This window comes from Adiantum capillus-veneris, chromosome 6 (genome assembly GCF_014529385.1).
Source record: "Adiantum capillus-veneris isolate H3 chromosome 6, ASM1452938v2, whole genome shotgun sequence".
Classification (NCBI taxonomy): Eukaryota; Viridiplantae; Streptophyta; class Polypodiopsida; order Polypodiales; family Pteridaceae; genus Adiantum; species Adiantum capillus-veneris.
In genome coordinates, this window is record NC_140936.1 from 83062167 (window position 1) to 83078827 (window position 16661).

The 16661-nt window shown below is 43.4% G+C and overlaps 1 protein-coding gene across 2 annotated transcripts in view; it reads left to right on the plus strand.

Moving 5' to 3' along the window:
* The window catches only part of LOC147455796 (BAT2 domain protein), a 37963-nt gene extending 23613 nt beyond the window's left edge, over positions 1 to 14350 (plus strand). For both annotated transcript variants that reach the window (XM_086514451.1, XM_086514452.1), the window contains exons 4-10: positions 10707 to 10804; positions 11979 to 12072; positions 12198 to 12407; positions 12499 to 12752; positions 13229 to 13319; positions 13427 to 13628; positions 13900 to 14350. In XM_086514451.1, coding sequence (XP_086370577.1) covers positions 10707 to 10804; positions 11979 to 12072; positions 12198 to 12407; positions 12499 to 12752; positions 13229 to 13319; positions 13427 to 13628; positions 13900 to 14129 — 1179 coding nt within the window. In that variant the 3' untranslated portion in view covers positions 14130 to 14350. The remainder of the gene's footprint in view (positions 1 to 10706; positions 10805 to 11978; positions 12073 to 12197; positions 12408 to 12498; positions 12753 to 13228; positions 13320 to 13426; positions 13629 to 13899) is intronic.
* The last annotated feature ends 2311 nt before the right edge of the window (positions 14351 to 16661 follow it).

Sequence of the window (16661 nt, forward strand, 5' to 3'; positions counted from 1 at the left end):
ACCATCCACTGAAGTCGTGGGTTCTTAAGTTCACGGGGAACTTAGGTTCTTGAGGGTCTTGGGTTCTTGGGTTCTTGAGGTTCTTGCGGGTCTTGAGGTTTTCTTTCGCTTGACCGTGTTTGCGAAGGATCTTCTCTTCACCCGAGTTATACTCCTTTCCGCGGGCGCACCCCTTGGCGGCCTTGCGCTCACACCAAGGTTGCTTTTTCCCACCTCACGTCGATTAGCCGGCCGCTAAGTGCACGGTCCGCTCTCAATGAGTGAAAAGAGACACAAGGGGAGACTTGACAAGCCCTTCTTTCTTGGGATTCCTGTCGCTCTTAAAAAACACGATTAGAAATCGACACGCTCAAGCGAACTTGGGTTCGTGCGACCGCAACAAGCAAAAAAAAAAAATCTTGTGATTCTTGTGGTTCTTTCCTTGAGTGATACAAAACACTGCCAAGGCTCTGATACCAATGTTAGGTGCAGCGGAAATGATTGTTTGCGCTTTGCTCAAGATGAGTGCTCCGAACTGTGCTCAAGGTTCCTTTTGTTCTTACAAAAGGTAGAGCCTTCCGTTCTTAATGAGAGAATGCTATGATCACAAACAAAGTGAATGGACACTGTGCGTGCAAGTGTATGAGACTGAGAGATAGAGAGAGAAGAGAGATACGACACCAGAGACGTTGTAAAACCCTCCTCCGAAGGCCCCACTCTCGTCGGCGAGAGTGGTCTACTTATGATTGCACAATCTGGTACAAGTGGATTGCATGAGACTGATGCAAGTCTAGGCGATGTCAACAATGACGACGGTGATGACGAAGTCGACCTAAGGGCTGAAATCTGCAATCTTTCTATTGCTGTCCAAAAACGCTATGGGCTGAAATCTGCTAATCTTCTATCTGTTGAATTCCGACTCTATGTCGATGACGATGTCGATGGCAACGATGCGACGACGACGCGCTGAAAACGCAAATGCTGAAATCTGCGTTTTCCGGGCTGAAACTGTAAACCTTGCGGAAACTGACCGTGCGGCGAGGAACTGCTGCGGGATGGTGAGATCTGCGAGGTTCGGGACTTGATCTGCGGGTACTAAAACTGCTGAAAACTGAAACGCTGATGTTCCTTGACTTTCCGTCGCGGTAAAGGTGCAAAACGCCGGGGCTGGTCTGCAACCAAAAATGCTAGGGGCTGAAATTGGTCTTTCTATCGCCGGGATTCTGCAAATGCAAAAACGCTAGGCTGATCTGCTGTGTTCTTGTCGCCAGGGATCTGCAAGAGCAAAACGTTGGTTAATCTGCAGTGGTCTGTCCAAAAATGCTAGCCAAGCTGTTGTTAAGCAAAAACGCTAGAAGTCCTTGAGTTCTGTTGGGGTTGTGCTGAGAAGGTGCCTGTTGAGCATGTGCTCCTGTTGCCTCTTCTGCCATTGAGTGCTAACTTGGGTTTGCTATATACAAACTTAGCAAAATTGCCCTACTTACTTTTGTTGGAAAGTCACTTAAATTAATAAGTGAAAAATGCAAAAAATAGGTAAAATAGGCTAAATGCACTGGAAAATTCCCATGATGGAATCTGATGGATTCTGATGGGAATGCTGTGTGCAACCAGAGGATATGCATCTACACTAAGTGACTGGGCATGCACGGTCTACGAATAGACTCACAAAAGTGCCAGATCACTTCTAATCTAGACTGACTGGACTTGACGGAATGCCTGTTATGGTGTAGTTTGTCCACGGACACATAGGGTTGGATGCGTCACGTGACACCTAAAGTCGTCATCGTCATCCCCGTCGTCGTCATCGGCATAGTCCCCGATTGCATCAGTCCATTGCATCGTCATTGTACCACTTTGTGCAATCATAAGTAGACCACTCTCGCCGACGAGAGTGGGGCCTTCGGAGGAGGGTTTTACAACGTCTCTGGTGTCGTATCTTTCCTCTCTCTCTATCTCTCAGTCTCATACACTTGCACGCACAGTGTCCATTCACTTTGTTGTGATCGTAGCACTTTCCATTAAGAACGGAAGGCTCTGCCTTCCATAAGAACTAAAAGGAACCTTGAGCACAGTTCGGAGCACTCATCTTGAGCAAAGCGCAAACAATCATTGCGTTGCACCTAACATTGGTATCAGAGCTTTGGCAGTGTTCTGTATCACTCAAGGAAAGAACCACAAGAACCACAAGAACCACAAGAACCACAAGATTTTTTTTTTTTGCTTTTTGAGGTCGCACGAACCCAGGTTCGCTTGGGCGTGTCGATTCCTAATCGTGTTTTGTTGAAGAGTGACAGGAATCCCAAGAAAGAAGGGCTTGTCCAGCCTCCCCTTGTGTCTCTTTTCACTCATTGAGAGCGGACCGTGCACTTAGCGGCCGGCCAATCACGTGAGGTGGGAAAAAGCAACCTTGGTGTGAGCGCAATGCTGCCAAGGGGTGCGCCCGCGGAAAAGAGTAGAACTCAGGTGAAGAGAAGATCCTTCTCAAACGCGATTTGCAAGCGAAAGAAAACCTCAAGAACCTCAAGATCCTCAAAGAACCCAAGAACCCAAGAACCAAGACCCTCAAGAACCCAAGTTCCTCGTGAACTTAAGAACCCAAGACCACAAGAACCCACAAGAACCCACGACTTCAGAATGATCATCACTCAAAGCGGAATGGATGCCTTGCTTGGAGGTGATGAGCACGAGAGGCGAAGAAGAATTTTCCCCACTAGGAGGTTTTTCCGACCCTCCTCCTTCCCCATCTACGACAAGGATTGCACTAACTCCTATGGATGCTTTGGAGCAATTGTTTCTGAAACAGAATTTAGCACGCGAAGCACGAAACGCAGACATGCAGAAAGAAGCAGAAAGAAAGGCCTACGAAGAACAAAGGGCAGCCATAGATCGTGACTACAAAGAAGGAATGGCAGCCATACAGCGTCAGTATGACTTGAAAGCAATACAAGAACAGAGCGACCGACAAAACAAAGAGTTCTTGCGACTCTATTCTCAAGTTCAGGCACAGATGCACGAGATTTGGGGAAAGGAGACCGTCTCAATCTCTTCTTCTCCACAGCATGACACACAGAATTTGCATGATTATGAGAAGCATAATGATTTGAATGATAATGATTTGCATGATGATTTGGATGATAAAGACAAGCATGATGATTTGCATGATCAAGATGTGATTTCTCACGAGCATGATGATTTGCATGAAGATGATGTGATTGTTCACAAGAAGGATGATGTGTTAGTTGATGCTTTTGCTAGCGAAGCTAACCTCGTTTCAGATTTGATCAATCACGAAGATCAGATCTTGGCTTTCGAGTCGAGGTCCAAAGAATCCCCACAAGACGATTCGATCGTTCAGGAAGAACCGATCTTGGCTCTCGAGCCTAGGTCCAAAGAGCCCTCACAGGAAGTATTATGTGTTTGCATGATTGATACGCACGCATTGTTCGAGTGTTTCATTCGTGATCGTTTCCTGTATTTTAGTCAGCATCTTTATGTGATCCCTTTTCCTAGGCATGGCATATTGTATGTTGAGCACGTTTCTCTCATGGATGAACACGAATGTATGCGGATTTTTCATGAAAAGCTGAAAAGTATGTATGTCAGGAAGTCACATTCCCTGTCTCTTCCTTGGCATGACATAGTTTCCGAACGAGCACATGAAAGTATGAGCACCAAGCGTGGGCATTTCCATTGTGTTTTGCCATAGTTGATTGATCTAGATCATAAGAGAAAGATTCGATCTCATTGTTTGCATGTGTTTGATGAACGGGTTGTCACTCCGTCTCTATGTTCATCTACATTGCATGCACAGTCTTTGAGGAAGACAAGATTTTTTTCCTCCACTTTACATGGAATAGGTATGTTCATGGTTTTGTGTTGGAAATGGTTTTAGGAATTTTTAGCCATGGAGATTCTTGAAGACGAAAGAAGCAGGTCTCTAGACGAAGTTGAAGCAAGGAAGGAGCCACAGAAGACTTTGTGTCGCTTTCGGCATGGCCCAAAGAAGCAAGCGTTGCAGACCTTTATAAAGTTCAAGCACCGCACGACCCACACATCAGAGTCCCTTCCAGGATTCTGGATGCTATTGGCGATCTCCCTCGACGCCAAACAGTTCGGTACCAATACCTCACTTTGAAAAGGAGGGAATGTCACGCGACACATCCAGCCCTATGTGTCCGTGGACAAGCTGCAGCATGATCGGGGTTCAGTCAGTCCAGTCAGTCTAGATTAGAAGTGATCTGGCACTTTTGTGAGTCTATTCGTAGACCGTGCATGCCCAATCACTTAGTGTAGATGCATATCCTCTGGTTGCACACAGCATGATCATCAGTATTCCCTTCAGAATCCATCAGATTCAGTCAGGGGAATTTTCCAATGCATTTAGCCTATTTTCCCTATTTTTGGTATTTTCACTTATTATTTTTAAGTGACTTTCCAACAAAAGTAGGTAGGGCAATTTTGCTAAGTTAATATATAAGCAAACCCAAGTTAGCACTTTCTGGCAGAAGAGGCAGCAGGAGCACATGCTCAAGAGGCACCTTCTCAGCAGAACCCCAGCAAGACTCCTGGCGTTTTTGGTCCCTCCATCCTCGCCATAGAAGAACCCCTAGCGTTTTTGGATTCCCTCAGCATCCCCATCTAGCCCTTGCTGATTTCAGCCCGGATCCTCGCCAACAATCCCCCAAGCCTGGCGTTTGCAGTTGCATCATCGCTAGCATACCAGAACAGCCACCGTTTTTACTAACGCCAGCAGCAAATTGCAGATTGGCATAGCGTTTTTGCCCAAGCCCCCAGATCTGCCAGCGTTTTGGGTTTTTAGCCATTCCGCAGCAGAACAGTAGCGTTTTCAGCCTTCGTGGACAGCAGACCATTCAGCCCTAAAAGCATTGCAGATACTCCCATTTTCAGCCCTCGAAAACGCAGCCAAAACAGTCATTTTCAGCCACCCAAAACAGCCCAAATTTGCAGATTTTCAGCAGTTAGAAGACCACAGATTTCAGCCCTAAAGTCGTCGTCGTCATCGGCATAGTCCCCGATTGCATGAGTCCATTGCATCGTCATTGTACCACTTTGTGCAATCATAAGTAGACCACTCTCGCCGACGAGAGTGGGGCCTTCGGAGGAGGATTTTACGTCTCTGGTGTCGTATCTCTCTTCTCTCTCTATCTCTTAGTCTCATACACTTGCACGCACAGTGTCCATTCACTTTGTTGTGATCATAACACTTTCCATTAAGAACGGAAGACTCTCCCTTCCATAAGAACTAAAAGGAACCTTGAGCACAGTTCGGAGCACTCATCTTGAGCAAAGCGCAAACAATCATTCCGCTGCACCTAACAACAACGTTCAACAGGATGATGGACAAGATTTTTCGAGAGTATAGGTCATTCTTTTTCGACGATACCATCATATTCTCCAAGAATGAGGCAGAGCATCGATACTACCTGTTATAGGTTTTCCACGCACTGAGCAACATCAGTTGGTGGTGAATGGGAAGAAGAGCGAGTTTTTCTTACCAGAGGTCCACTTTTTGGGACACATTGTTTCAGTGAGGGTGTCAAAATGGACCCGGCCAAGGTTGAGACTATTTGAGATTGGCTAGAATAAGGCTTGAAGGTTTTTGGGTTTGTGCTCTTACTGCCGACGGTTCATTCAAAAGTTTGCGGAGATTGCTTCTCCTTTGCATGCTATGACACAGAAAGGGGTTCCTTTCGCATCGGGACCATCTGAGATTACAACCTTCAAGACTCTCAAGGAGAAGCTGACAGCTGGCTTAGTGTTGGTCTAGACAGACTTGCAAAAGCCATTTGAGGTATATTGTGATTGCGATGCTTGTGATCGCAGTATTGGAGCGGTCTTAATGCAAGAGAGCCATGTTATACCTTATGAGAGTAGAATGTTTTCTAGACTAGAACGGATTGTACTAATTTTCGAGAAAGAGCTTTTGGTAGTTATCCATGCTCTTACTCAGTGGCGACACTTTCTACTCGGAGCCGATTTTACAGTGTTCACTGATCACCGAAGTTTATGCTATTTCTTGATGTCACAAGACGGGCACCACGTGCCAATAGAAAAGAACAGACTGATTAGACTTTTAGCACTTCAATAACAACTCAACTGAAAGAGAGAGACGACACGCGACACGGAGTGGCGGAATTCCACCCCAGAGTATTGGCCCCAAACCTTGGCGTCCCTTTCGGTATTTCTTTATATTGCATCAACACAATACAAGCCGTTACTCCCAACTCTGCACCTTCTTCAGGAAGCATGCCAGAGAATGAGCCCATATTTAAAGGCCCTAGGCCCCAAAACCCTAACCTCATATTTAAAGGCCCTAGGCCCCAAAAGCAGTTTACAGTAAAAAGCCTTCAAACTCAAAAGCATCTTGTCCAAAAGCAAAGCCAAAAAGCTGCCAGCATAAATCACGGAAATCCGTACAGCCTGCCACGTCGTCAGCCAACGCAAAACGCGGAAATCCGTACAGCCTTCCACGTCATCAATCAGTGTCGTCATCAGTTCCACGCAATTTTCTTTAGTGTGTGTGTGTGTGTGGGTCCTGCTTTATTTTAATCCTTTGTCAGTGGGGCCCCATAAGTTGGTAGGACTTCTTCTTCTGTTACTTGTTCTCTTAGGGTTTAGGCCCCTCGGCTGGCATCTGCAATTTGGCTCTCTTCTTCAGGGCTCTGACACGTCAGCAGTTTGTGACGACTCAAAAACAGCTTTTGGACAAGTAGACATTTTGTCACAATTTCAGATTGTGCATGTTCAAGGACAGAAGAATGTGGTGGCGGATGCACCGTCTCGTAAGCCTTTGGTTTGGCTATTTTGGCGGTTCATCACCACAACTTCAAGGATATGATAGATCAATACGCTACATATCCAAATTTCTTAGACATTTTTGATCGATTACAAAGTGGGAAAGCGGTTACTTGCTATTCTCTCAAGGAAGGCTATTTGATGCGGAAAAACTTGTTGTGTGTGACACAAGTGCAAACTATAATTGCACATAGAGATCCCCGTTTCACTGGTTTGTTTTGGAGGGAAATTTGGGAGAATATTGGTACTCGATTACAATTCTCGTCCTCTTTCCATCCACAGACAGATGGGCAATCGGAGATAATGAATTCAGTGGTTCTGAAGTTGTTGAAGTCTTACATCTCTGATCAGAAGGCTCAATGGGAGAAATATTTGCCCTTGGTGGAGTTGCGCCATTTGAGATCATTGAAGGTGCTACGAGGGTTTCACCTATTCTAAGCACTAAGATTTTTGGAATGTTTAGGATCTAGAGACTGCTTTTGCAAAGGTGCGCGAGGCTGGAATCTCAAGCAAGGTAGAAGAAGGCATCGGACAAGCATCGACGTGACTTGCAATTGAGATGCTTCTACGGTTTGAGAAGGCATGCCTACGAAACGAAAGGGTAAGGAGCGACTTTTTCCAAAGTTGAGTATGCTATACTATGGCCCTTTCCAGATTTGATAAAAGATAAATAATGTATCCTTCAAATTGAAGTTACCAGATACTTGGAAGATTCACAATGCATTTCATGTGAGTCTCTTGAGACCTTTCAAAGGTGATGTGCCAATGGATAGGGAGCCTGAGGATCAGCCCAGAGTGGAATAGATAGAGAAAATTCTCATTCTAGAACAAGTCCTGACTCACAAGGAAGGGTGTCAAGTCGGGCACCATGTGCCAACGGAAAAGAACAGACTGAATAGACTTTTAGCACTTCAGGAACAACTGAACTGAAAGAGATAGATGACACACTAGACATGGAGTGGCGGAGTTCCATCCTGAGAGAGCACTGGCCCCAAACCTTGGCGCCCCTTTCGGTATTTCTTTATATTGCTTGAACTTAGTACATTGCCGGTACTCCACCCTTTGCACCTTCGTAACATTGAAGAGGACATATATATGAAACAGCCTGAAGGTTTTGTAGTTCCTACACGCGAGAAACTTGTATGCAAACGGAAACGGGCTCTGTATGGTTTGAGACAATCATCACGACAATGGTATAAGAAGTTTGACACTTTTATGCTATCTCAAGGCTTTCAACGCAGCCATGCAAATCATTGTTTGTGTACGAAAAGGGATGAAGATGTAGTCCCATCATACTTGTTCTCTATGTTGATGACATGCTGCTTGCCAGGAAACATAAGACTAGTCTTGATGCTTTGAAACGTAAGCTAAATTCAGCATTTGCGATGAAGGATTTGGGTGATGCAGAGCATATTTTGGGCATGCGTATTAAAAGAGATAGAAAGTTGAAATTGCTGTTTTTATCTCAAGAAAGGTACATTGCAAAAGTACTTGACAGATTTAATATGGCTGATGCTAAGTCTCTTGGGGTACCTTTACCTCCATACACTAAGCTTAGCAAAGCAGATTGCCCAAAGGATGATGTGGCATTGAAAGCAATGAAGGGTATCCCTTATGCATCAGCTTGTGGTTCTCTTATGTATGCTATGGTTGCCACTCGTCCCGACATTGCTTATGCAGTGGGAGTTAGTCAATACATGTCGAATCCTGGCAAAGCGCATTGGGAAGCTGTCAAATGTATTCTGAGATATTTGAAAGGTACACAATCAAAGTGTATCTGTTATGGCAAAAGTGACTTAAAGTTGCAGGGATATTGTGATGCAGACATGGCAGGTGACATGAATACCAGGAAATCTACCAGTGGATATGTATTTGCCATTGCTGGTGGTGCAGTACTGCTCTTGGTGTTCTAGGTTACAGAAAATTGTGGCATTGAGTACTACTGAGGCTGAATATATTTCAGCCACAGAGGCTTCAAAAGAGGCTATTTGGTTGGGCAGACTTGCAAAAGAACTTGGCATCCTGCTCATACACCTGTGTTGGGTTGTGATAGCTAGAGTGCTGTCTATTTAGCCGAAAATGCCATGTTTCATGCGCGTACCAAACACATAGATGTGCGGTACCACTTCATACAACAGGTATTGGAGGATGGTCTAGTCACCTTGACTAAGATCCATACACAAGATAACCCTACAGATGTTCTCACCAAGAGTCTTGTTAAGGCTCAACATGAGCATTGCATACAGCTGGTGGGAGTTGGTTAACATAAAGGCATCATTTATGCCCTTAAGTGGGAGGTTGTTGGGTTAAAGGCCTAAATAACCCCTTTTTATACTTTGTTCAAGTTCAATATGAACTTGGACACATTTTTTTAAAGTCACTTACAATAAAAGTGGGAAAACCCAAAACTCACTTATTGAGTTTTCCCCAAAAACGTGAGCTCTCTCTCTCTCCCTGCGTCTATCCCTAGCACTTCCTCTTTGTTGCACTCCGCCTCCTGCTTCTTGCCCCAATCTTGCACTACATCACGACGCGCACCTATCGGTACCTTTTGCTTCGCGCTTTCACTAAAGCACTTGCTAAACCTAAGCTTATCCCATATGAAAAAACACACATATTTAGTAGCAGAACTGTAGAACACTCGAGACTCTCCTGGAAACCCTAGGAACGGGGGTCCCGCCTCATGCCAACCTACTGTGTGAGCAACATTGTGGGTGCATCGTCGAGAACACGTACGTCTACCTCAAATACGGCCGGACACAGCCATAAAACATCCCCTACTCCGTAATCTGCTCCTGGGAGATGATGAAGCCGCCACCGGATAGGAATTTGAACTCTAACACTGCAGACTGGTTTTCCCCTTTGTTTTTGTTTTTGCTTTTGTGTTTGTGTGAGTGTGTGTCAGTGTGTCCCTTTGATGGCTTGCTTCTGTGTGCGTGGAAGCTTGTCCTTGAGGTTTGTCTTGACTTTTGTTTGCTTCTTCGCTTTTGTTGTTTTCGTTTGTTTCTTTTGGTTGGCTTGGGTTGTTTTTTTGGGGTTTTCGTTATTGTTGCTGCTTGTTAATGGTTGGTTTGTTTGGGGTCGGCTCGTTGCTCTCATCTCTGCGCTCTCTCTACCAAGCTTCTTCAACCGGTTTCCACCTGGATGGTGTTTCAGAGCCCCATACACTGTCTCCTTGAAGCTCCCTCTCCAGCTATGGTCTTTAGGAGCCACCTTCAACAAGGGTACTGCTCGCCCTTCTGGATGAAAGCTCCTTGTCAGCTCCGGTATAGTGCTGTGTTACCCACCTTGTGCCGTCTTCCTGAAGTCTCTTGGTGAAGTCAGTTGCCTCTTCTCCCTCATCTTCGTCACCAGCTGCACTTCCCTTTCTGTTACTCCATTACCGCTTGCTGTTAGATTTTACCAGTTGGCGGGCATCTGCCTGATAGTGAGCTTCTTGCCGTTGCTCAATGTCATCTTCATCGCTGGTGGCCTTTGGCGTATTTTGTTTGGGCTTTTGGTCGAAGTGCATATGTTTCAGAGGCTCTTGACATGCCCTCTCCACTTATTAGCTTGCTAGGGCACTTTTAACTCTCTTTAGGAGAGATTTTTTACCCTGGCCTTCCGTCTTTTCTGTTTGGTCATGTGCCTAGTTGTATCTCGTTTTTCAGTTTTCTGTTTGATACCTATGGGCTTGCTATGTAAATAGTGATGTACTTGCTCTCAGAATAGGCATCATTTGGGCGTTCTGGGAGATGAAATTTCAAGTAATAGAATCAGCTTCCTTTCTTCTCTCTCTCTCTCTCTCTCTCTCTCTCTCTCTCTCTCTCACACACACACACACACACACACACACACACACACACACACACAGAGAGAGAGAGAGAGAGAGAGAGAGAGAGAGAGAGAGAGAGAGATTGTGTTCGATTCAGGGTTTGAAAGCAATAGATACATCGGTGGAGAATCTAGCTTCTGGAGCATGGCAGGCATTCGGGACTGCTTGGAGGGGGAGTAGAAATTTTATACAAAAGTAAGTGCATTTTCGTAGCATAATAATTGTTTACATCAAAAGTTAGGCTTGATTTATTATTTATTTGTGTGATGTGTTGCCAAAGGCAATTGCCCATTGCGTCCACGTGGTAGTCTTTGGTCTAGAACTGTGCTTCATGCCAAACTTCGGTGAGAGCAAGAATTCCTATGCTGGGCTCTGATTCTACCTTTCTTGATCTACTCCTCTCTCTAGAGAACTGATTTTTTTCTCCTCTTTCTTCCAAAATCTTCTGTTTATTCTCTTTGAGAATTCTGCCAGATCTTCTCTCTCTAGAGCAGAGAGTTACTCTCTTTTGAATCTGATTGTCCCTTCTAAATTAGAGAGAATTTCTTTTCTTTCTTCCCTGTCTTTCTAGCATTAACTTCAAATAAAGCATAAGCTTGTGAGGAAGGTGGGATCGTGGAAATGAAAGGCAGTATGTACACTTGTCTGTATCACAAGATGCAAATGATGAATTGGCTGGGGATGTGGAGTGCATAAGGACCAAAAAAGTCTCGGCAAAGGTTGGGGGTGGTGGTGGTATAGAGGTCAAAAGAGGGCTGTCGATTTAGCTCTCATCCTAGGGTGCTCAAAGCATATCTATATGCCCAGGAGGGTACAACAGCAGGAAAGTGCAGCCCTACTTAGCTCAATCCGGTGGCAATAGGATAGTGTCATCTATGTTCCTAAGTTATTATATGCCAGCTTAAAGACTCTGGTGTCACACATGAAAAATATCATAGCAAGAGCAACCCTTTTTGTGTCATTTTGAGCCCCGTGGTTCCCAAGTCTATATAATTAGACATTTTCTCCCCAAGTTTATGCATAGGCTTGTGGAAGTTTCTGAGGCTAGTTGACATCCAGATAAGGCTAGTTTCTAGATCTCTTCTCCGGAGAGTTCAACCTCGGGCCAAGCTACAAGTAATGGAACATTGCCAGGAGTTGAGAGGTGTACAACTTGCACCTGCAGCATATTCTTCTCTTGCGATTGTGCTTTAGTAAAATTGGCTTTGTGCTTCTCTTCTTGTTTCGTCTGCGTTCGATCATGAACCCTGTTTATGAGGTATTTACATGACGATAAGATAAAATTGCCAAAGCCCTGGATCATCATGCTTGCTAAATAAATTATGTACTGTCCCTTGTGTCTAAAGGTTCATTTTTGTCAAACTTGCAGGCTAGAGAACTCAGCTGAGAGTCTTGCTGAAAGTATTCAAAATCAAGGAAGCTTCAATTACAAGGCTGGAACATTTGCTCCGAGTCTCATAGAGGTGGATATTATAGTGTCTTTTTACTGTGTGCACTCCAGGGCTCTAGCAAACTCAAAATTGGGCTTTTCCTTATGCAAAAAGCTTTATTACCTCACCTTCGTTTTAAAAAAAAATAAAACATGCAGGGTGGGAAGGCTATTACTGCGAGAGGCTTGGAGGTCCTTGAGTATGTTGGCAAGGAGGCTATAGACCTCATTGCCACAGAGGCTGGGATACAGCTTGAAGAGGACCCAACGCCGGCTGATGGAGACATCATAGTGAATGATGAGCAATTTGTAGATGATGTGACTTTTGATCGCTGCTTCTACATATATGGTGGTCCTGAACAGTTAGAGGTGTGCATTATATACCACACACACTATGGCCTCTGGTGCCTCTGTTGGCTCTTGATCATTGCTTTTTTAATGTACATGAGTTTGTGTCCAGGAGCTGGAGGCACTCTCAAATCACCATATGCTGCTTTGCAATCGAGCGAAGGCGAAGTTGCCTAGTGAGCAGAAGGCTTCTTATGACTCTGCTCTTAAACAAGTAAAACAAGTTTTGGACCTGGGATTCAATGGCATTGAAAAGACTGAGCTTGACAAGGGCAAGCGAGTGGAGACAGGATCGATTGGCGATGTGAGTGAACTCAAACAAATCAGGGAGACCAGTGTGGCAAAAGCTGCAGAGATGGCTGCCGGGTATCTTGGCTTGTCGATTGTGAATCTAAAGTTGTCTGCATTTTCTAAATTAGCGACTTCTGATAGTCGTTGAAAATGAACACCGGAAATGTGTGTAGATGTGAGCACGTCCAAAGCTGCTAAGCCACCGTAGTCACGGCTTTACTATTAGATGTTATGCCTGTACAATGTTTCCTGCTACTTTTGCCAAGGTGCTAGGCCACTATTAGTTATGGAAATTTCTGTACGGTGTACAAATGTATTAAATGGCCGTACGATACAACACACCATATGATAGTAAATTCCTAAGAGTTTCTAAAAAAACACACTGTACGATATTTTACACTGTATTTTCCTGTAAAAACCCTACCATACATTACCGTGCGACCATATGGTGACACCCTGCCTTAGTTGGGGCTTGGTAAAAAATGTGAGGTGCTAACTCTTAAAGCTGGCATGCTCAACTTTTAAATTAACTTTTTTGTTGAACTTGCTAGGTTTACAGTGGCGCTTGGTGGTTTGGCAATGGCTGAAGTGGTCCAAAAGACTACAGATCGGTTGGAGGCTATCAGAGTTGAGGGAGTGCATGTGAGAAAAATTTCATGCATTTTCTGTTGCAGTCACTTGTTCAACTTAATTGCATGGCATTACAAGGCGATTTTCGAACCTGAGAATTATGATGTATTGTGTTGCAGAGACTTTCAGAGCTCTGTGCTGCGGGCATTTTACAGCTGCTGAATCTTGGAAAATCAGTTCTTTCATCAACGTCAGAACAAGGAGAGGATGCTGATACAATCGTTTGGCCAAGTGACTACTTGGAGAAAGCAAAATTGATTCGTGCGCAGGCCCAATCTATGTCTGGCGACATAGAAGCGATTTCCCATAGTTTCATCACTGGTAATGGGCTTCACGTTCTAGTCAATTCAGCGCGTGGACACACACTTTATACATGTGTGTGTGTGTGTGTGTGGGGGGGGGGGGGGGGGGGGTAGACATACGTACATATATGGTATGTATCTATATGTATATGCACGTGCACAAGTGCGCGCGCGCGCACACACACACACACACACACACACACACACACACACACACACACACACACACACACACACACATAGCGTTCTCAAAGTTTTAGATGTAATTAATGCTCTGTGTGCCTATTTAGGAATTGGAGATGTGACAGCGGCATTCCAGGCAGCTATCAGAAGTGAAATAGGGAAGGAAGGTGAGAAAGATGACGCAAAGCATGAGCTTATGAGGGAGAGGTCAATCGAAGATAAAGCACAAGCATTAAGCAATGATCTGGAGTCCGATGGGAGTGCAGCAATCGAGAAGGTGCAGTCTGGTGTTGGACATCTGGTCCATGTGGTTTTGTTTACCTCATTGAAAAGCTAGTGGCCATAAGGGTATCCCTTCTTAACTTTTTAACATCTTAGGATTTGGCTGCTGCTGAGGAGCGTGCCTATAGTAAAAGGAATGCTGATTTATAGCTCAAAAAACGTGTGTGCTAGTGTCTAGAAGCTGCTCAATTTTCTGTACATGCATAACAAGCAATTGTAAATATCTATCAAGCGCCTCTCTTTATCGGAAGCGTTAGTTGTTGCATGGGTTTCATTCATTCTTGTTAAGCGGAAAGCGAGGCTACATGACATATTTACTCTTCAGTCTGGGGGAGTGGATCTCACTTGGATGGAAAAAGTAATGCAAAAAGCCTGTCAATAAATTACTTCCAGTTTGAATGCCGTACAATTTGTACTATCTTTCATTTAAACAACCTTGAAAGGTAAATTTTTCAAGGGCCACAAATGAAGTTGTAAATTTACAAGTGTGGATTTTCCATGCCGTAACCGAGTTGACGGTGGATTTTGCCATGCACTCTATCAAAATTCAAAATAAAGCTATCAGTTTTAGAAGGAAATTTGTTTTCAGAAATACAAAAGGTGAAATTTATGGGCCGCTCTCCTTGGAAGTCTCAACCCGGGTTTAATAAATTCTTGGGAGCAATTGTAATGCAGGCAAACGTGGCTTCTTCGTGTTTCTTTAGGAGGCATTAACTAAGCATTGCCTTTTGTACATGTAGGCCATTGTGAGAGAGAGTTGATATTTATAGAGGGGCCATTGAGGGCTCACACAGTCTTTCTGGTCGTGTTTTGTAGGCCATTGTGACTTTTCACCTTGTGTCTAGCCATTTTATTTAACTTTTCTTCTATTAAATAGAACCTTATTTTACTTTTGTTCCATCAAATATATATTTCTATTTAAGTATAATTTTTATGGTTTGGATACAGAAAAGGTTTGATCTAATTTTGTTGGACTCATTCGTGCCAAAATTCTCTTTGGTAGGCTATCATGGTACCCCACCTTGCTAGAATAAACAAAGACGTGACTCCTCTCTCATTAAAAGTTAATCTTCAATCTTAGTTATAGGGCTTAATGAGAAGGCCAAACAATTGGAATTTCTTTCACCCTTTGGATGGAACTCAATTCAGAGCTATCATGTCAAGTTGGGATGATGGGTTTTAAACTGCATGTAGCAAGCTCTATATTTGAAGAAAATTTATCAAGGAGTTCCAAGTGATGGAGTTAGGTGTTGCGCATTATGTTCAGCTTGCTATGTAGAAATTCTTCAGGGGGTATCTTTGACTGGCTGAAGCTTACAAACGAAAAGGTTGGGCATAAATTTGGAGAGGTTGCTTCTACATGAAAGGCCTCTAGAGCAACTAAGATCAAGCCAAGAGAGATGGAATGATACTAGTATACAACACAAAAAGTAGATCTGAATTTAGTCATACCCCAAAAGCCCATTCATATTCAAGTTGGTTTCTGTTTTCAGGTGTCAAAGTGTCATTGCATGGATTGATTCTACGTTGAAGCTTTGCAACTGTAATTCAATACAAAAATGTGGAAGTCCGCGTCGTTTATTCTTCAATAAATCACAGTTTGGTGCGTCTCTAAAGGGACTTGTATACCAACCTTCACTGATACTTGATGATATTTTGTGTAGATTAAAGTTTTTGGGAATTATTTATGAAGATTGTAGGCTTAAAGGATAACCAAACCCGACTAACAACCAAGTAACTATGATGTGTGCACCTTGAGTAAGCTATGATGGTGAAACAAATCATGCCCATATTGTCTTTGATGCTTTAAAGTGGGTGAAAATCACATTGGAGTGATGGAGGACTTGAATCATTTTCATAACAGCCTTACACATTCACACCTAAATCTATTCAACTTTGTGGTTATGAAGTATCTTGTTGATTAAGGATTTGCTTGCCTTCAAATAGTAACGATTTTTAATGCCAAATTTAAAATCAAATTCCTATTCCTTAAGGCTTACTATCAATCTTCAACAAGACTAATTCTCAAGGTTATCTAGAATAAGACAATATTTTTAAAATAAACATGAACATTCAAGTTGATTACAAGAGACGATACTAGCAATCTTCCAAGAGACTCATTCTAGAGGTTTGGATCTAGAGAAGACAATATATCGTAAAAAGCATGAACATTGAAGTCGATTGAAATAGTGGAAAAGACAAAGGTGCATAATAAACTCGGATAAGTTAATTTTAAGTAAATTGATCTATGCCAAATAGATGATCTATATAATCTATACTCAAGTTAATCTTGAGTAAAGATATCTTCATTTAATTGATCCATGATGAGAGCCCAAATAAATGATCTATATTACCTGTACTCAAGTTAAGATTAAGTAAAGATATCTTCACTTAGTCGATCTATGATGAGAGCCCAAATAGACCATCTATATCATCTAAGATTAAGCCACAAATTATTATTTCATGATGATCAAACTTTGGCTTGCTTGTGAATTCAACAGAAGAATTGGCACACTTCTATCGTGAGATCCACTCGACTCATGGGTCCAATGTGCAAATTAGGTAAAAACTAGCATACTTCCAATTT